The 20,849-nt window shown below is 51.8% G+C and overlaps 2 protein-coding genes across 42 annotated transcripts in view; one reads left to right on the forward strand and one right to left on the reverse strand.

Moving 5' to 3' along the window:
• OGDH (oxoglutarate dehydrogenase) overlaps window positions 1-20,849 on the reverse strand; it is a 474,703-nt gene that overhangs the window by 402,988 nt on the left and 50,866 nt on the right. The window lies entirely within an intron of this gene.
• The window catches only part of CAMK2B (calcium/calmodulin dependent protein kinase II beta), a 109,754-nt gene that overhangs the window by 26,328 nt on the left and 62,577 nt on the right, over window positions 1-20,849 (forward strand). For 37 of the 41 annotated variants that reach the window (XM_077996885.1, XM_028845824.2, XM_077996880.1 and 34 more), the window contains exon 2: window positions 15,580-15,674. Coding sequence is in view for 28 of the 41 variants with exons in the window: in XM_015133620.3 (XP_014989106.3) it covers window positions 15,580-15,674 (95 nt within the window). In the remaining 13 variants the exon portion in view is untranslated. Of the gene's footprint in view, window positions 1-7,685; window positions 7,837-9,450; window positions 9,633-15,579; window positions 15,675-20,849 lie in introns of those variants that run through there. The other 4 variants (XM_028845812.2, XM_028845804.2, XM_077996876.1 and 1 more) reach the window with 2 other exon arrangements.

The following is a 20,849-nucleotide window of genomic DNA, read 5'->3' on the forward strand; positions in this document are numbered from 1 at the left end:
GAGCATTTTACTAGGCACCAGACTATACATTGTTTTTGACTTTTCCAAAAGCTCTAAGAGATACTATTATCATCTCCATTTACAGATGAGGAGTTTTCTCAGGATCACACAATAAATGGTAGAGTCCAGAAATGGACAAAGAATGGTCAATCGCAAATTATTGATCCTAAAACGATTATTTTCTCTAACTCATGTAGACAGTTCAGTTATATGTATTTTGATTTGGCTAATCAAAATTATTCTTTTTATTTGTTTTTAATTTTTAAATTGTGTCATATATACATAAAAATTTTACTATCTTAACCATTTCTAAGGATACAATTCAGTGACATTAAGTATATTCACATTGTTGTGCTGCCATCACCACAATCATTGTCCAGGATTTTTTCATCTTCCCCAACTGAAATTCTGTACCCACTAAAAACTGACTTCCCCTTCTCTCCTCACTCCAGCAACCACTGTTCTACTTTCTCTCTATGAATTTGCCTATTCTAGGTATCCCATATAAAGGGAATCATGTGGTATTTGTGTCTTTTGTGACTGGTTTATTTCACTTAGCGTAATGTCCTCAAGATACGTCTATGTTGTAGACATGATTTCCTTCCTTTTCAAGGCTGAATAATATTCATTGTATATATAGACCACACTTTATTTATCCATTCTTCTGTCAATGGACATTTGAGTTGCTTCTACTTTTGACTATTGTGAATAATGCTGCTATGAATATTGTATACAAGTATCTGTTTGAGTCCCTGCTTTACATTTTTTTTGGATCCACCTTGGAGTGGAATTGCTGGATCATATGGTAATTCTATGTTTAACTTTCTGAGGAGCTGCCAAACTGTTTTTCACAGTGGCTGCAACATTTTACATTCCCACCAGCAATGCACAAGGGTTCCAAGTCCTCTACACCCTCACCAACACTTGTTATTTTCAGGCTTTTTTTAATTAAAAAAAAATTTATAATAGTCATCTTAATGGATGTGAAGTGGTATCTCATTACGGTTTTGATTTGATTTCTCTCATGGCTAGTGATGTTGAACATATTTTCAACATCTCTTATTTGCCATTTGCATATCTACTTTGGAGAAATGTCTATTCAAGTTCTTTGCTCATTTTTTGAATTGGCTTGTTTGTTTCTTTGTTATTGACGTTTAGGAGTTCTCCTATATTTATCCGACATCAGATAGATGAGTCGCAAATATTTTATCCAATTCTGTGGGTTGTCTTTTCACTCTCTTGATAGTGTCCTTTGATGCACAAAAATTTTGTATTTTGGTGAAGTCCAATTAATTTTTCTTTTGTTGCCTGCACTTCTGATGTCATATCCGAGAAATCATTGCCAAATCCAATGTTATGAAGATTTCCACCTATGTTTTCTTCTAAGTGTTTTATAATTTTAGCCTTAAATTTAGGTCTTTGATTCATTTTCAGTTACTGTTTGTATATTGTATAAGATAAGGATCCAACTTCATTGTTTTGCATGTGAGTATCCCAGTTTCCTCATCACCACTTGTTGAAAAGACTGTCCTTTCTCCATTGAATAACCAATATATTGGTTTGTTGAAAATCAGTATATTGGAGAATTTATTTCTGGGCACTCTATTTTATTCCTTTGTTGAAAATCAATATATTGGAGAATTTATTTCTGGGCACTCTATTTTATTCCATTGGTCTCTGTGTCTGTCCTTATGCCAGTTTCAGACCATTTTGATTATTATAGTTTTGTATTCAGGTTGGGTTTTTCATTTTGTTTTGTTTTTGAGATGGAGTCTTACTCTGTCACCCAGGCTGGAGTGCAGTGGCATGATCTCAGCTCACTTCAATCTCCACCTTCCGGGTTCAGGTGATTCTCCTGCCTCAGCCTCCTGAGTAGCTGGGATTAAAGGTGTGCACCACCATGCCCGGCTAATTTTTGTATTTTTATTAGAGAACAGGGTTTGGCCATGTTGGCCAGGCTGGTCTTGAACTCCTGACCTCAAGTGACCCACCCTCCTCGGCCTCCCAAAGTGCTGGGATTACAGGCATGAGGCACTGCATCTGGCCAGTTTTATATTAAGTTTTGAAATCAGGAAATGTGAGTCCCCCAACTTTGTTTTTCTTTTTCAAGATTATTTTGACCATTTTTTTGTCCCTGGAGACTCCATATCAATTTTAAGATTTTTTTTTTTCCCCCTGCAAAAAAGTCATTGGAATTTTGATAGGAATTTCACTTGAATCTGTAGATATAACTTTGAGTAGTATCCATGCCTTTACTCTTCACTTATTTGTGTCTTCATATTTAAATAGGTTTCTTGTAGATGACATATAGTTTGGTCTTGTTTTTTGATCCAATAAGACAATCTCTGTCTTTTAATTTGCGTATATAGACCCATTGACATTTAAAGTGATTATTGATATAGTTGGATTGATAGCTACCACATTTGTTTCTGTTTATTATTTTTCCTTCTTTTCTTTGTTTCTTTTTTTGTCTTCTACTCTTTTTCTGCTTTCTGTGGTTTAATTGAGCATTTTATATGATTCCATTTTCTCTCCTCTCTTGCTTCTCTTAGCATTCCTCCTCTTCCTCCTCCTCCTGCTCCTCCTCCTCCTCTTTCTCCTTCTTTTCCTCCTTCTCCTTCTCCTCCTCCTCCTACTCTCCTTCTTCTTCTTTTTCTTCTCTTCCTCTTTCTCTTCTGTGGTTGTCCTAGAGTTTGCAATATACCTATATACCTCTACAACTAACCCAAGTCCACTCTCAAATAACACTATACCATTTCACAGGTAATGAAGTAATGCAAATACCTTATAGGTTATAGCAGAGTATTTCTAATTCCTCTCTCCTATCCCTGATAATGTTGCTTTCTTTCACTTATCCATAAATGATAATTACCAAATACACTGTTGGTATCATTATTTTGAACAAATTGTTATCTATTAGATCAATGAATAATTAGAAAAAAGATTTCATATTACCTTCACTTATTTCTTCTCTCAGTCTCTTCCTTTCTTTATGTAGATCCAAGTTTCTGAGCTATGTCATTTTCCTTCTTTCTGAATAATTTCTTTTAACATTTCTTACAAGGCAGGTATACTGGTGACCAATTGCCTCAATTTTTGTTTGAGAACATCTTTGTTTCTCCTTTATTTTTGATGGATAATTTCTCTGGATACAGAATTCTAGGTTGGTGGTTCATTTCTTTCAACACTTTAGATATTTTACTCCACTCTCTTCTTGTGAGCTTGAGAAGTCTGATGTAATGCTTCTTTGCCCCTTGACAAGGTAAGGCATTTTTTGCTTCTGGGTTATTTCAAGATTTTCTCTTCGATTTTCTGCAGTTTGATGTGATATGACCAGATGTACACTTTGGGGTATTTCTTCTGCTAGGAATTCTCTGAGCATCCTGGATTTGTGGTTTGGTGCCTGGCTTCAATTTTGGAAAGCCTCAGTCAACATTACTTCAAATATTTATTCTGCTTTTCCCCTTTCTTCTCCTCCTGATATTTCCATTGTATGCGTTTATATCTTTTGTAATTTTTCCATAGTTCTTGGATTATTTTGTTTTGTCTTTTTCATTCTGTTTTTGTCTTTGCATTTTAGTTTTAGAAGTTCCTATTGATACGTTTTCAAACTCACTGATTGGTTCTTTAGCTGTGTCTAGTCTGCATCAAAGAATTATTTATTTCTGTTACAGCATTTTTTATTTCTAGCATTTTAACTTCCATCTCTTTACTTATATCACCCACCTGTTCTTGTATGTTGTCCACTTCTCCCATTAGAGCCTTTAGCATGGGAATTACAGTTGTTTTAAGTTTCCGGTTTGATAGTTCCCAAAAGCTTTGGTTCTGGTGCATGCTCTGTATCTTCAGACTATTTTTTCTGCCTTTTTATAAGCCTTGTAGTTTTTTATTGGAAGCTGGACATGATGTACTGGGTAAAAGGGATGTGGTGAACAGGCCTTCAGTAATGTGACAGCAGGATGTTGGGGGAAAGGAAGCATTCTGTACTCCTATAATTAGGCCTCAGTATTTTAGTCAGCGTGTGCCTGCCCCTGTGCTGTGACCTTCACAAGTGCTTCTCAGTCTCTCCCTTCCACTGGCTTATGTACTACAGGGTGGCTGGAGGGGGCTGGAGTTGGGTATTTCCCTTCCCCAAGGCAGGTTTGGCTCTGATAAAGCCCCAGCAGGTTGGGCTGTAGTAAGATAATTTCTCCTGAGGGCAGGCTTTGTTAAGAAGAACAGAACGCTCTGGCACATTTCAAAATGAATACTTTTCTCCTCCCCCTGCTAGAAGCCCTGGGGAGTTTTCCTGCAGTCTTTGCTGTGAGAACCTGGTAGGGCTCCTGGAGGTAGAACTTACAAAAGTGTGGGTGCGCCCTGCTAAGGCTGTGCACCCTGGAATTCTCAGACTTGTCTACGCTGAGCATTTAGCAATTCGGCAATTACAGTTTAGGTTTTCCTGCCCCAGTACTGGTTCCATGGAGGTTTCTGCCCTGGTAAGTTGTGATTCTCCACACTTGATTTTAAAGAAAGGCTGAGAAGTGATGGTAAGTTGTAATTCTCTCTATCTGCCAATTTTGGAGGCAGCAGTTTTCCTGCAACCTCAGCTCTCTGATGGATCTAAGAAGAGTTGTTGATTTTCAGTTTGTTTAGCTTTTTGTCTGTAAGAACAGGAGTGATGACTTCCAAGCTTCTCACGTGCTAGACCAATGTTTTAAGCTTTACTTTTTACATTTTTTAGGGTTTTTTTGTTTGTTTGTTTGTTTGTTTGTTTACATTTAGGTATTTTTAAAAAATCTACCCAGAAGTTATTTTTCAGTGTCATTTGAGGTAGACACCTGTTATTCTAACACATCAACCCTGTGTAATAGGTATCATCAAACCCATTTTGCAGACCAGCACTAAGTTATAAGTCCAGAATTCACCCCAGATCTTCCTGATTCAAACCTCCCATCTTTCTAATCTCCCCTTGGCTTTTCTGAGTCCAGAATTGTGGGCCTTGATTGTCTTCCCTTGACTTTCCGCATCCCAGGTGGGACAGAAAGTGCAGCGCCTGCTGGGAAGGATACACCATCAGCATCTGCCAATCTCCATCTGTATCTGACTCTGCTGTTCCCTGGGACCTAGCTGATCTTTTGTTGGGCGGGGTGGGTGCACTGCCGCAGTGTCCTGGGAGGGTCCTGTTTGGTCTTAGAGAGGCCAGCACCCCCACAGAATTGTCATACAAACATACACCAGCCTATATATGGCCAAGCTATGGGCAGGGTACCAAGGTGGTGAGGGTGCTGGCCTGGGTGCCCTTTGGGGAGATGAGGAGCAGAGGGCCAGGAGATGACACTTATACAAATCAGGAGGGACTGATCCAGGGCCAGGAGGTAGCCTGTTGACTCATAGATCTTTCTAAATCACACATAGAGATCTCATGATGTGCATCCGTGGTCCCCTTCTGGTGCTCAGTGCAGACATTGCCAATCAATCCCAGGGCACGTGCAGCCAAGCCCCAGCGTTCCCACCATCCCTGGGCAAGCACTGCCCAGTGCCTTCTGCATGCCTGTTCTGGGCTGGTCGCCGGGACAGAGAGGGAGCAATCAGTGCCTGGGGACCAACTGTCTGTTCCATAGCCCTTTTGCTACCTGTGCGCGCCACGTATCAGGCCACCCATCACATCAGCAGCATGCATCCCAGGATGCTTGTGCCCTTGTCCTGCCTCTTGTTGCACCCCTTCCGTCGGCCCTGTGATACACAGATGGGGCGTCTGATGTGGTCCCTTGGGGTTGGGGACTTTGGTGAGAGCAGGAGGACCCGAGAAGAGAGGCAGAGACTGGGGGTTTCCTTCCTTGGAGAGGGGTCAGCCAGGTGTGTGGGATGCTGGGTGGGAAGAGGGAGAATTAGCTTTCTGGGGATGTGTGGAGCCTTGAGAGCCAGTCGGACCTCACCCGACTGCAGATTGCTGCCCACTGCCTTGCTGTCATTGGCTTTCTTGCCTTGAGCTCTCCAGGATGACCCAGAGGGTCCTGGCTGTAGCAGATCCTGGCAGTGGGTCTGGGCAGTATGAAACCTGAGGCCCCTGAGGCCGAAATTGAAGACAGTGTTACAGAAACAAGTCAAAAATCACACTGTTCTGCTATCCTATACAGCCGGGTACCGTCAGGCCACGGACCAGTACTGGGACCAGTACACGGACCAGGAACTGGGCTGCACAGCAGGAGATGTGCCGTGGGCAAGCCAGCATCACGGCCTGAGCTCTGCCTCCTGTCAGATCGGCGGCGGTGTTAGATTCTCATAGGAGCACGAACCCTATTGTGAACTGCGCAAGCGAGGGATCTAGGTCGCGCGCTCCTTAAAAGAATCTAACTAACGCCTGATGATGTGAGGTGGAACGGTTTCATTCTATTCAAACTATTTTTCCCTAGCCCCCGCCCCAGTCTGTGGGAAAATTGCCTTCCATAAAACCAGTCCCTGGTGCCAGAAAGGCTGGGGACCACTGCTATACGGGATTGTCAACATATGGGAGGAAAACCTGTACAGACTCGATCTGGCTGTCTGGAAGTGACCACGACCACGTTGACCCATGTGAAAATGTGGAAGCGCTCCCATGCATCACCATTCCCCTGTGAACCTCACCAGGGCATATGGGGGATTTTGTCATGAGCGTATTTGGTTAAGAAATGGTCTGTGCTCTGCTCATAGCATTGTCAAAAATGTGAAGAAAATGGTGTCTCTGAATATACTTTCCTGGCTTGACCGGATGATGAGCCATTCAGTATCTGGGAGGAAATTTAGCAGAACGGTGACCAGGGACCTGGCAGGTTTGAGACTTTGAAGCACCGAAGCGAGTGGCTTCCTGCACAGGTGGGTGGGAAGGGCCCTGCCCCTGAGAGAGGGGCTCTGATGGGAGGGGCGCCTGGTCCCCAGGAGGCCGAGAGGGGCAGCCACACCACTCTGCTGAGAGGGGCAGAGAGCAGAAAGTGTTCTGCTGGGGTTTTCTCGTTCTGAGATGCACCCACAAAGACCCCAGGGCAGTGGCTGCTGCTGTGGGGTGGAGCCGTCAAATTTGGGTGTTCCTTGGATGAGCCTGTGGACATCAGGTTGATGGACAGGAGAGGTTTCTGCCCGGCTCTTGCCATGTGTTTCTTTGTTAATGTGTTCATTTCATCAGAAGTATCTGTTGTGGCTTCAGTGGATCACACAGGTTTCAGAAAGGGGCCAGTGTTGAGTCCTAAGAATAGAAGTTCCTTCTCCTTCCACTCCTGGCCCTCCAGAGCCTTTTTGAATAAAGATTTCTGTGGTCAAATAGGTTAAGAAAAGGATGAACCTCATACTCCCTTCTTGGAGATTCACAGTACAGATGATCCCATTAAAGGCCCTGAGAAGTCCTGCAGTTAAAGAAAGGAAGGAAGGAAGCATTGTCTAACCTATTGGTTCCCAAACTCCTTTTCTCACAGAACCCCTTTTACACCTAGCATCTGTTAATGTCCTGTGAAGCTTATGTTTGAGGAGTGTGATTTGGGAAGTGTTTGCCTGCTGTAGCTGCACACAGTGGCAGATTCCACAAGGCAGACCTGGGCTCAGCTTGCATCCTGGGCTGAACTGCATCCCCCAGAATTCATGTATGTGGAAGCCCAGTCCTCAAAATGTGACTGTATTTGGAAATAGGATAGTAGCAGATGTAATTAGTCAAGTTAGGATGAGGTCATATTGGAGATGTGACTGGCGTTCTTATAAACGGGTGTTCTTGGACACAGAGACACATGCAGAGAGAATACCATGTAACTGTGAAGGCAGAGATTGGGGTGATGCATCTAGAAGCCAACTAGCACCAAGAATTGCAGGCAGCACTGGAATCCAAGGAGAGAGGTAAGGAACAGATTCTCCCCCCAGCCCTAGGAAGGAACCAGCCCTAATCTCTGCCTTCTGGCCACCAGAACTGTAAGAAAACATATATCTGTTGTTTAAACCGCTTGGTTGGTGGTACTTTGTTGCAGCAGCCCGAGCAGACTCATAAAGCATGGATAAGTTAGGACTTTAGCTCTCACTGGGCTCCGAAGCTGGCGGTGGGGAGCCCTTGGGCCAAAGCAGGAAAGAGCTTTGGGAACTCTCTCTGGGGCTGTATGAGCTACCCAGATTCCAAGTTTGGAAGAATTGACGTGAATTGTGCTTTTGGAAGTGAACGCTACTGAAATAACTGAAACAGTCATGGCAGGCCATTTTTGAGAAGAGAAGTTAGAGACCTCCTAAACGCTTGCTAATCGAGGAAGCACCCAGCTATCAGTGGTGTGTCAACTTGAGGGAATGTTGTTTCCTATAAGTGAGTATGTGATCTCGGTCAAAATGTGGGACTCGTGTGTGAAGTCATGTTAAATACAAAAGTCAAATACAAAATAGGAACTCCCGTGCTGATAAGGCACGTGCTTGGGTGCCGGCCCAGGCCACAGCGAGTTTGGGTCTCACAAGCAGAAATGAGTGTGTCCAGCTGCTTGTCTCCAGTAGGGTCACCTCAGACCTACTTTTTAGAACCCAGGATGCCTGGGCCCTGAGCAGAGTGGACAACACAGCCCTGGGGGCTCGGAATGCACCTGCCTGGGGAACGTCCTGCCAGTTGCAGGGAGGAATGTCCACCCGCCTCCCTGTGGGATGTTGCTCTGGGCCTGGGGACTCCAGCTCCTGCCTGGCGGGGCACATGCTTGTCCAAAACTCCTCAGAAGCCCAAATACTGTCCTCCCTTGCCCAAACCCCAGGGTCAGAGAGGCTGGGGATGGGTAAATACTGTGCAAAGAAGTATGCAGCTGTCAGATCATGCTGTTGAGGCTTCATTAACAGTGCGGGGGACATAGTGAGGGGACAAAGTGGAAAGTGGCAGCAAGAGCCCCCTGATCGTGTAAGAAGACACCTCCCCATGGTGCCGAGCTGCACACTTGCACACATACAAACATCGGTGGGGCCCTACTGACCATGCTGTGGGTTATGGAGGCGACGTCAACGCGTTCTGTAGACCCTCTTGTTTACTCCATAGCAAACATCATAAACGTAACAATAATACAAACATACATTCCATCTACTGTGAACGTGAGTTATGTTTTTGCATTATCATAAGCAGAAAAATACACAAAAGAAAAAACCCACAACAACCTCAGCACTCTGTTCCATATAAAAGTTACTGTTTCCACCAAATTGCTTAGGTCAAGATTAGCATATAAAAGGACCTCCCCCTCTGGCACTCCCAAGAGCTCATTTTAATCAAAGGTAGGAACTGTGTTTTTAAGCCAACACACAAATAAATACCAATTTGATTTAGTTTCACCCATACAGGAAAAACACGAAGGTCTGCATGAGGTCAGTGGACTTGTGCCTTCTGGGTGTCCCCCACCCCTAGCCCAGGCCTCCTCGTGGAGCCCACCTGGGGCCAGCCAGGCAAGAAAGGACATAGGTGGCCTGAGGCTGGTTTCAGAACAACCATTTATTAATTTACAGCAGGAAATAAAGCTGTCGGCCTGAGAGTGCTTCTGTGGCTGGCCCAGACTCTTCCAGAAGGACCTGCTCTGGAGGACCTGCGGGGGGAGGGAGCTGTGCTTGTTACTACGGAGACAGTGCCTGGCCCGCGTGGGGAGCATCACACGCAAAACCTGGATGGGAAATTTCGATTTACAAAACAGGTCAGCCAGACTTGGATCTTTTGCTTTTACTCAAGGCTCCGTAGCTTCTTTCTAAAATTCTAAAATTTAAGAACTTCCTGGGATTGCGTGTGGCCGTGCTGTACATCAAAGGGGTCCCATGGCCCTTGGCTGTCACTGTTGTTGGGAATCCGAGAGGCATTTCCAGCCCATTCTGCAACGTCTGAATGAGGAGAGTGCACGCGTGTGTGTGCACACGCCTGTGAACTGCAGCCAACCTGCGAGGCTCAGGGTTGAGGCAGGCAGCCCTGGCTCGGGTGGCACAGGCCCCAGTGCTCGGGGAGGAAACTGGACGCTGTGGACATGGGCTGCGGGAGGCAGAGAGAGGAACAGGGAGAGAAGCTGCTGCCTCCGAAATTTCCTCTAAGGGAACAGAATCCAAGTGTTGAGTGGGCTAATGCAGAGGCCGCTTTGATCCTGTGTGGCCCAGCGCTGCCCTGCAGGAGCTCAGCAGCCTGTCGTGGGGATCACATGCACGAGGCAGCCCCGAGAGCCCGGGTCCCCGCCCATGCCATCCTGACAGCAGAATCACACTGCCAGCTCTTTCTGGATGCCGGATACTGTGTTGTGGCTGGTACATGTGTCACCTCATTCTGTGTAGGGGGACAATCACTGCTATATTACTGATGGAAGTCACCAGCCCTTGTGAGGTGGCTGGGGAGGGCGCCTGAGCAAGGTCTGCGTGACCACACGGGATGGGTGGTGGGGACCCAGGGTCCAACCTTCCCTCCCTGGTGTCATTACCAAGTGTCTTAACTGGCACCCCAAAAGCCGGTAATCATGGTAACCCCCACTCTTCACCAGTGAAGGTGAGGCATGAGAGGGCCCTAGAGGGGCTGTTGTGTGGTCCTGCTGGGGGCAAGGCGAGTGAGACCCAGCATATTCCTGCTCTCTGGGCCCTCACATGAACTCCAGCCATGCTGCTCAGGGACACACCTCCTCCCAGCTCGCCGGGGAGAGGTGTGGGAAGCTGGGGAGGGCCGCAGTGCAACCAGCTCCTAGTGGAAAGCAGGGCAGGTCACAGAGCCACCTGCAGTGGGGAGCTCCGTGGGGGTTGGTGGGAGCCATGGATAGTCAGCAACAGGTGGCTGGTTTCAAGTGGGGACTGGAGGGAAGAGGCAGGCATGGGGGTGGGGGGACAGCTCAGAGTTGGGAAAGCCAGGGCCTGGACCAGCAGTCTGTTGTGGAGCCAGAGAAGCCATAGACTGGATGTGAGGAGGAGACAGAGGCGGATGGGGCATCCTGCAGACAATGACGCTTCCTGCCGCCTCTGCCCGTGAAGCCCCGGGAGCCCACAGGATGCCCGTGAAACAACAACTGCCCTGGGTGGCTGCAGTCAGGGCAGCTACACTCAGCACCTCTCCTCGCAGGTGGCCTTCACCCCATTATCACGCGAGGAGGCTGAGCCCCCTGCAATAAAGGAGGTGCCCGAGCAGGTGCAGTCATAGAAACAGGCCACGTAGTTCTGGGGCTCCATTCTCACCATTCTTCCCCTTCTCTTTCAGGACAGGTTACCCTGGTACTCTTGATCCCACTGTAAATGAGATAGCGTTCAGAGCCTTCCACAAAGCAAGGACTCAAAGAGTGTTTTCTTGTTTTGATTAGCTTTATTTGATTTTAAAAGCACCGTAATATGCTAGGTGCCCGGGGGCCTCATGATCTGAACAGGTTATTCAAAATTGCTTTCAGCCTGGCTCAGTAGCATTCGTCCCACGCAGGCCATCATGCAGGCAACCTTGATGTTCAGATGCAGTTCGCAGCCCACAGGAACATCGACCTGGGATCCCATAGGAGCACCTCTTCCAGCTACTTCCTGCCTTTGCCCCAACCCACTGTGCCCTTGCAGCTGCCTGGGGCGGGCCACACCCCAGGGGCAGGCATGCGGTCAGTCTGTGCACCTGCAGTGCCATCCAAGGCATTCTTTGCTGAGCCTGAGGACCATGCTGCCACCTGCTAGGCCCACCCGTGCTTCCGAACAAGAAGACAGGGTTTCGAGCCTGTGTGTGCGCTGGTGGGGAGGTGGGGAGCCTAAGCTCCAGGCCTTATTTACTTGGGGTACCCCCTGGCTCTGACCAGAGCCTTATGGCCTCATTGTAGCACAGACCCATCTACCCACAGTTCCCGGAAACCTTGGTGGGTCTCCCCTCCTGCTGGGACACTCTAGGGGCCGCTCTTCCTGTACTGCTGGGCTGGACAAGCCCTGAGGCCCAGCAGCTCCACGCTCCACAGCCCACTGTATTGCTTGCAGGTCAGTTCTTGCTCCTATATCACAGGCTAGGCACTGTGCCTGATACCTAGGTCCAGAGTATAGGGCACTCTGCCCATAGAGAGCCACTGGAAGGGGGAGTGGCAAAAGTGAACAGGTAAATAATTAAGTAAACTAACCTAAGGAACATGAGAGGTGCAATATCTAAAGACCAAGCTGACTTTCTGTGAGAGCTGGGAAAGGGGGCAGCTGTTTGCATTGGATCTTGAAGGACACATAGGAGTTTGCCCTTGGCAGCAGGGACAGGCTTACGATGCAGATCTAGGCTCTTTGTCAGTGTTGTCTCTCAATGTTTATAAACTCTGGCGGGCAAGCACTGGGTTGCAAGGGAGGATGTTGATGGTGCTGGCTTCTTTGCTCTGGGGAAAGCCAGAGATGTTGGGGCCCCAGCCGTGGCCTGCATGGCTCATGCTAAATGTGTTTGTGGCCGCTTCTCAAGAGGGCTGACACTTCCAAAGGGGCTTCCTGTGACAGATTGCTGTCTGGCAAGTGGCAGAACCACCAGGAAGGGGAGGAGGCAGAGGTGGATCTGCAGCTGCCAGCCCAAGTCCCCTGGGGAGATGGCAGGATGGGTGCGGGTGGACAGCCATTATGGGGAGGAGCCCCTTTCAGGGTGCTCTTTAGGGGAAGTGGTGGGTGAAGCAGGCAAATGACTGGGGTGGGAGACTTAAGCATGCATTCCTTAAGTCCCCCAGAGGAGAGAGGAGAGGGAGAGATTGGGTACGGCGATGACACTGGGGCTCAGAGAAGGTCTGGGGCTGCGGTGGGGGACAGAAGGCGTGGGAGAGGCAGAGCCCAGGAGCAGGGCGGAGGGGGCAGTGGTGTCTTTGGGAGCCGGCCCTCCTGCTCTTCCCCCAGCTGGCCACCTTCTCCCTCTGGGGGCATCCGAGTCCCTGGGAAAGGGGACCCTGTCCTCTCTTCTTGAGGGTGCCCTCCACCCCACCTGCAGGCCTGTGTCCAAGAGCAGGGCCTTCCTCACCCCCGGGCCCTGCACCCCGGGCCCTTCCTGCGAGTGTCTGCCGGGTGCCTGGCACTGTGCCTGCCACCTCGTATGTCACTGCAGCTGTGCGGCCTGGTGCTCCCATCCTACACTCATCCCAAGGCCCCCAGCCATGCCTTCCTCCTTCCTCTGTGGGCTGCCTGGCCTTGGCCCCCTGGCTCTGGCAATCTTACCTGTGTTCCCTGCCCCGCCTTCGCTGATTGCTGACTGCTCTGACCCAGGCCGATGGTGCAGGGGTGGCTCTGGAGCCTTCTGCAGAGGAGAAAGGGGCTGCCTGACCCAGGGAGGGGAGAGGGACCAACTGGAGGAATCCCTAGACCCACCCACCTGCTGCCAGACTCTTGGTGGTATGGTGCGTGGATGTCATGTGCTGGGAACAGCTGTGGCTTGCCGCCCTTTGCTCCTGTACCTGAGTCCGGCCAGCAGCTGGGAGGCTGCTGTGCTGGTGGGAAGCTGCACTTGGGTGTCCTCCCGGCTCCCGGGATGGGCTCACCACAGCAGTGCCTTACGGGCATCATCAGCTTGGCATAGATGTGCAGTGTGTTGAACTTCCCACTGAGGGTCAGCCCTGCAGTGTGTGATCGGGTCCCAGTGCAGGGAGGCCCAGACTCCCGGCTCCCTTCAGGGCCTGGTCCAGAGCACGCAGTGGAGGCCTGCCAGGTCAGCCCTGCGGCCACTGAGGCCACTGAGCCTTCTAGGGGTCAGAGCGCGACAGATGGTAGCTCAGGACTCGTTTCTGGAAGCTCTCACCTCTCCTGATCAAGAAGTCTGGCAAACAGCCACACAGTAGTGGCCCCAGAAAGCCCTTCTGCTTGGTCATATGGATGGGGAAACTGAGGCTCAGAGAGCTATGTCACCCTGTCTAACCGGGATTGAAGCCAGACCAGGCAAAAAGCCCATGGTCTTTGCCCTCACCTCAATCTCCCAAGTTAATGTTATATGTTAAAAACAATAATCCTTTCTTTATATTTTTCTTTAAAAACATTTTGAGAACATAACTGATGCACATGGTGAAAAAATCAAGCAGAGCAAGAGAATGCGGAGTGAACAGTGAGCGCCCCCGCGGAGTCTCCCCCCGCTGCGTCATCTCCCCCCGCCACGCCTGCCCCTGCCGCGTCTCCCCCCCACATCTCCTGAGGCAGCCCCTGTCCCTGTTCACGGGTTGACTTTAAAAAGCTAAGATGCAGCTCAGCGGCCGCCCAAGCACAATCACTGCTCATAAGACCTGAGTCATTAAGAAAATGTTCAATTAGATTTAGTGTAATTATTTATCTTTCTGAGGAATTGAACAGTACTCTTTTACAAAGATTTATCTCCACGAAGGACTGTAGATAAAACAGTGTTCATATGTAAGATGCTCCTCTTCCACCACGCAGAGTCCTTGGCCTGCACTCCCGTGTGGGTTTCTCAGGCTGTCCAGGCCGAGGAAGCTGTCTGGGAGGGGAGGCTGGGCACTTTGCAGGTGCAGACACGGGAGGGCCGTGCATGCTCAGGTTTGCACTGGTGGGTGCCTGCCTGGTGGTGGGCTTCCTCCAAGCCCCCCTTTCTCCCAGCGCCAGCCTGAAAGCATCCGCTGGCCCTTCTGTCTGGACTCAGACCCTTCATGTGACATTTCTTGTCCAGGACCCTTGCCTTACATGTGCTGTTCTTAGAAAATAATCTGAAATCAAATTAAATCAACGGTGGTGACTAGTCAGATTCTTCGGTGCCTCCTGGTGGGCACTGGCCCCCTCCCCTCCTGCCTCATAGGCTCTGTGGCTCCCATTGGGTGGCACTGACTCCCTCAGGGTGCCCTGAAGCTGGGGCAGGAGCTCCTCCGCAGGCCAGGCTTTGTGGGGTACGTTCAGGGCCTCTTCTCGATGGCCTCAGCAGCCTTAACCGCATTCCTTCCATGTGTCTCTTGGGCTCTGGACCATGGTTGGTGCTGGTCAGCTCCCTCTGTGCCCCATCCCTCCTCCCCTCTCCCTACCCCCAGGCTGCCAGTTCGTGAATATCCCTTTGCCCCTACCCTGGGCCTCCATGGCCTCTGCGATGACACCTGGACAGTGGAGGATCTCAGGACCCTCTCCTCCAGCTTTGCAGTTTAACGATGTGATGTTTCTCCCTCCCTACAAAACTTTCCTTGAGTCTCCATGTCCGACTGCACCAAATCCCAATATAACTGCCCTCTGGAGCTGGGCCTTCCAGACAAGGCCAGCTTCATTTCCCTCTAGGGAGGACTCAGCAGGGCCTCATGGATGTGGTACAGAGCCCCTGAGGATGCCTGCTGAGAGACCTGTGGACGTAGACTCTTGGTCCAGCCAACCCACAAGGATACAGGCTTGTGGGTCACACAGAAGCTGAACGGGGCCCATCCGCCGCCCTCCCGAGGGCCTGACTGATCTTCCTTCTCTGCACAGCCCCCCAGGGCGTGCCATCTGCTAGGGCTCTGCCAGCCATCGGGAAGCCGGCCTCTGTTCTGCTGGTGTTGAGTGGGGCCAGCTGAGAGTGGCTTGTGAGGAGCACCCACTTCCTCACAGTTTCTGACTCACAGCCATCTACCCGAGGCCGGGCTGATGGCTGAATGCTTAATGGGGAGTGTTTATGGGGAGATTAATCCACTCTCTCTCTTTCTCCTTGTCTGTCTCTGTCTCTGTCTCTCGCTCCCCCATTTTCCTCCCCAGGGGGGCTTTCTCTGTGGTCCGACGCTGTGTCAAGCTCTGCACCGGCCATGAGTATGCAGCCAAGATCATCAACACCAAGAAGCTGTCAGCCAGAGGTAGGGCATGGGGAGTGTCCTGCGCAGCTGCTGTCAGGCTGGGGCAGGGGCTTTGGAGGCCATGCCCTGTGGACTGGGCAGCAGGTCCCTCCCGGGCTTGGCCAGCACTTGGCCCACCTGGCCTGTGACTCCACGCACAGATGCGGTGGGTTCCTGGAGTGGAGGCTGTGGCACAGGGAGGCACAGGAGTGTTGGGGACTTGAGGGCACCTCTGACCTGGTGGGGCCTGGGCTGGTGGGGGTGCTGAGGGACCCTCAGACCCCTGGATTCACCTTTGTGCTCTGGTTAGGGTGTTCTCAGGGCCCCCCTTCACCTCCCCTTCCCAAGTGTATTGGGGTCTCTGTCCCCAGAGCTGGAGGGGGAGAGGTTCAAGGTGGCCAGGCCGCCATGGTGGTTGGGTGATGTCATCTGCCCTGAGAGCCGTGGGCCGAATGAGAGCTCAGTGACAAAGTTTCGGGTGACCAGGCAGTGCTGCGGTTGGCCATCTGCTTTCTGACAGCAGAGTCCTGGCGTCATGGCCAACTGGGAGGTGACCCGGCAGTTTCTTAACTAACAGAGCCCAAGTCTTATACACAGTGGCAGGGCACTCCCGCCTGCCCTGGGAGGGCTTCTCAGACACGCGGGGTGTGTGCGAGGAAGGGCCTCGAGTGGTGCTGGCCCCAGGTGGCCCTCGGCGTGTGAATATGCCTCCCGAGCCCTGCTGGCCATGGTCAGCTCTGGGCGCTGCAGATGGTGATGGAGCAGACAGGCTCCTGCCCTCACGGGGTCTCCCTGCCCTTGTGCTGTCCTTGTCCCGTGGGGCAGGTCAAGGACAAACAACACCCAAAGTCAGCACACAGCAAATCTGATGGTGATGGGCAGAGGCATCCTGGGGCAGCTGTTGTGGTTGGAGCACAGATCTGAGGAGGCGATGGGGAGGGACTAGCGCAGGGGTCCTGCTGGAGCCCCAAGGTGGGGTGTGCCAGAGCGCCAGGTGAGGCTGTGGAGGTGGGTGCGGGGTGGGTGGACTGCCTCACTGAGGTGGCAGCCCCATGTCACTGCCCTGTATGGTGCAGGTCCATGGAGGAGGGACCGGCCGGATGATGCCCTGGTAGAGGGAGCCAAGTGAAGCCCCTGTCTGCTGCTCTCAGCCCCTCCCCTCCCAGGGCACTGCCAGCAGCCTTGATTAGCATCCAGGCACAAATCTGAGCTAATTGGGAGCTGGAGAGGCCCTGACCCATCTGGCCAGGCTGCCAGATGCTGAGGGCCTAATGTGGGCAGAGACGGGCCTCCTCTGGGTTGGTGGGAGAGCTGCCTACTGTCTGTGGCCTGCAGTTTACAGTGATCCAGCCACCTGTGGGGGCGGGCATGTGCGATTTGTGGAGCGATGTGTCGGCGTTGTTTGAGTGACTGCTGTGTACTAGGCCATCAGTGTTTCCCCTTCTTGGGAGCATTCTCTGACACCAGGTTGTGGGGAGGTCCTTTAGGCTGCAGTAGGACCTGCTCCTGTCCCAGCCCTTGTCTGCCTCCTTGTCACTGAGCCATGAAGGGGCTTGGGGGTGCCCGGGGCTTGGAGGTGCCCAGGGCTGGGTCAGTCCCCCTGTGGGTGTCCCAGCCCACGAGGGGCCATGGGAGGGTGACACTGCAGAAGGTTCAGCAGGGACACTGAGGAGTGGGCTGGGGCAGGTCCAGAGGCATGCGCTCCCAACCATTCCCCACACATTGTGGGGGCCTGGGTTTCCCTTCTGCCCTGTGCCTCCACCTGCTGGTCAGCTCTCTTGGCCCCCTGGGGCCCAGCCTGTGGTGGGGTGGGTGGGCCAGGCTGTGTTCCAGGACCTAGGGCAGTCAGCTTGTTTTTTCTTGATCAAGACACAGAACTGGTCGTAAGTGGGCGGTGCTCAGTTGTGCCTGTGGCCAGTTCCTGTGGGTCTCTGAGAGACATCCCTGAGGCCTGGACACTCCCTGCCTGTCACAGGGCGCCACGGAGAGGAGGTCTGTGTGTGCGTGAGCATACCTACGCATGTTCACACGTGTCTATGCACACATGCATGTGTAGGTGCATGTGTGGAACATGATGGAGCCTCTGGAATGGGACTCTCTGGCCCTCCGGCAGTTAGGCTGGGACCAGCCCAAGCTGAGCTGGGGGAATGAGAGGTCCTCCCAGGTCCTGCTTGGGAAGATGCGTCAGGGAACCCAGGGGCCTGGAGTGAGGGAGGTGGGGGTCCTGGAAGTGGCCCCTGGCTGGGAGAGCAGTGGGTGGAGGTGAAGGCCACTTGCTCCAAGAGTCAGCTTCGATGGGCTCCGCAGTGTTTGGACAAGCAGGTGGGAGGAGGAGGGAGTGACCTCTGTAGCCAGGATTTCAGTCCAGACTCAGGAGGAATGTCCAGGAAGCCTCCAGGTACTGAGCCATGTGGTTGAGGCAAGAGGGGACACCAGCCTGAGTGTGTCATTATGGGTGAGACCAAGGGTGATTGGGGTTCTGGGGGGCAGATGTCGCCGGGAGCAGAGGGCAGGAAGCTGCTGATGCCGAGAGGCCTGGCCAGGGTCCTGGGGTGTCTGCTGAGTGCACAGACCCTGAATGGGCGGCCATTCCACAACCACAGGATCTGAGCTGCCTCTGCTGTCCTCCAAACCTGTGCTGCTGGGAGTCGTGGGTCAGTGTGGTCATCTGCGGTGGCCACATTTTCCCCATGACCACCCAGGGACTGCTGCTGGCTTGAGCCCAGGCATGGGGATGATCGAGTGTGGGCCACCGCCTGCTGTTCTCCTGGCCTCAGGGAGCAGCTCATATGTCGTGTGACTGCCCCATCATGGATGAAGACCCACACGTGTCTGGTGGCCCCGCTGGACCCTCAGTCCTGGCACTGCCCAGTGCAGCCTTTCTCTAGCAGGCTTGAAACTGAGATGCCAGGCATGGCACAGGTCCCACGGCCACCCTGCGATGACAGAACAGCAATCATGTTAAAGCCGGCGCCTCCCGTGTGCTTGCTGTGTGCCCTGCACGGAGCCCAGGAGGCTTCTGTGTTCCCTGACGTTCTGTGGCTGGCACTGGCGGAGGCACTAGTGTGAAGTGTTCTGGAGGGGTGGGGGGAGTATCACCCAGCACAAAGGTGGATCCCTAAGCCAGGAAGAGCAGGAACCTCAAACACCTCACATTGGAGCCTCCCAGGCACCCCCTCTCCCTCATCCCTCTCCTGATTTTATGCTCATCCCTGCCTCGTTTCTCTGTTGTTTTGCCACATGGGCGTTTCACCCGCTTGTGTCTGAGCCTGAAAGTGGAGTTGTGCTGCCACTGCGACCTGCCTTGTGCTCGGGTGATGTTCTGGGGTGTGTCCGTGGGATGGATCCCTTCCCACTGCCGTGCGATGTTCTGTTGAACAAAGGCTGCTACTTTTCTGGCTCTAGTTAATTGCTGATGACGCTGGCAGACCCACTGAGACCCCACACTCGGGAGGAGCTCCATGACACGTGTCAGTGAATTCAGTTTGGCAAAAATGTTGCTTGCCGGTCAACTTGGTGTTTTAAAAGCCTGTGCAAATGTATTAGCCTGGGAAACCAGAACCCATAGCTGGCTGTCTCCCTCCTGCTTTTCCATCTGTCCCTGAAGGTCAGCAGCCACCCCCACCCACCTTGGGCCCTTCCTTATCAGGGACCTCCAAAGCCTTGTCTACCTAGACCTGCAGCCCTGATATGCACTTCCCAGGGCCATACATGTGAGGCAGCACCACCTCGTGCCCTGTGGCCTGGTGACACATGTGTGCAGTGTGGGCCCTCTCTCCACAGATTGAGTCCCGTGGGGCCTTCCCTCCCTCCTGGATGCCGGGCCCACACCCGTGGGCCCATGCAGGGCAGCACTGTGCTGCCAGCGTCTCCTTTGGGATCACTTTGTCCCTGCCTGCTTCTCCTCGGCCAGGGACCATGGGGCATGTCAGACCCAGGGCTTCCTGGCCACTCTGCACATTCTGCTTCATTCCTCAATTGTGTGAGACCTTAGGAGGAGAGAGGAACCCCTTTAGACACGCCCTAGGCATAGACTCTCACTCATCTAACAGGTTTACACTGAGGACACGAAGATGAGCAGATACAGCCTGAAACCAGCAGTGACGACACTGTGTGCTGGGTGGGGCCCTGGAGAGGCAGTCCTGAGGGGTCGGAGCAAGTCACTCCAAAAGTTGTGTTGCATGGGCGTTGAAGGATGAGTAGGAGTTTGTTAGGGTCAAGCAGAAAACCACCCGAGTATGATTCTGTGGAATTACATAGCTCCTCTAATTAACCTCACACCCCCTATTTATATTCTCAAAGTGCTCTATGAGTCAGAAGGATTTAGGGTAGCAGGAATCTGAGTGAGAGGATGGCTGCGCCCTGGAGACCCTGCTGACCACACAGACCGCAGAGCTGAGCTGCTTTGTGTTGCCATGAACGCCCTGCGCCTCATCACAGGCCTCGCTCCCAGGTGCTTGCGCCTCTCATGCTGCATGCCTGGCCTGTTTCCTCATTCAATGCAAGCTGGGTGGGGTGGTGGGAGGAAGGGGTAGCCAGCCGGGGGGACTGCCTGGCATTCTCAGCAGCCAGCTCCCTGCTGTGACCTTCCCGCAGGATGCCTCTCTGGGCAGGGGCAGGGATGCCCAGCCATGTGCGGCTCCAGAGGGCAGGCTCCACCCAGGACTGCACAGCCTCACCCTGCCATATTCTTGGGCATTTTTTTCCTGTTTAACTTTTTATGGTGGAAAATTTCAAACATTCCCAAACACAGAGAAAATGATAGAACGAACCCAGCTTCAACAGTTATCAATTCTTAGCCAGTCTTGTTCCATCTGGGCCCTAGATCCTGGGACGTTTACCATTCAGTGCATAAATATCTCAGTATGCATCCCTAGCAGAAAAAAGGTTCCAAAAACAGCCACAGGAGCTTTATCATTCTGAAAAACGGGCAGTAATTCCTTGATACTGTCTCTCATGCAGCCTGTGTTTGTGTTTCTACTGGTTCAGAGGTTGCCTCAGAATGGAACCTTTGGGTCACACAGTCCCTGCACAATTGGGTTGTCTGCCCTTGGTGCTTGGTCCCGCTCCCGGGTAGCATCCCTGAGGTGTGCAGGTCACACCCCAGGGGCCCCGCTGTAGCCACATAGCCTAGATCACCGCGGAGCCTCAGAACTCTTGATAAGGGAGTTGGCCCCACCGCCCCAGCTTTGAGGG

This window comes from Macaca mulatta, chromosome 3, assembly GCF_049350105.2.
Source record: "Macaca mulatta isolate MMU2019108-1 chromosome 3, T2T-MMU8v2.0, whole genome shotgun sequence".
NCBI lineage: Eukaryota > Metazoa > Chordata > Mammalia > Primates > Cercopithecidae > Macaca > Macaca mulatta.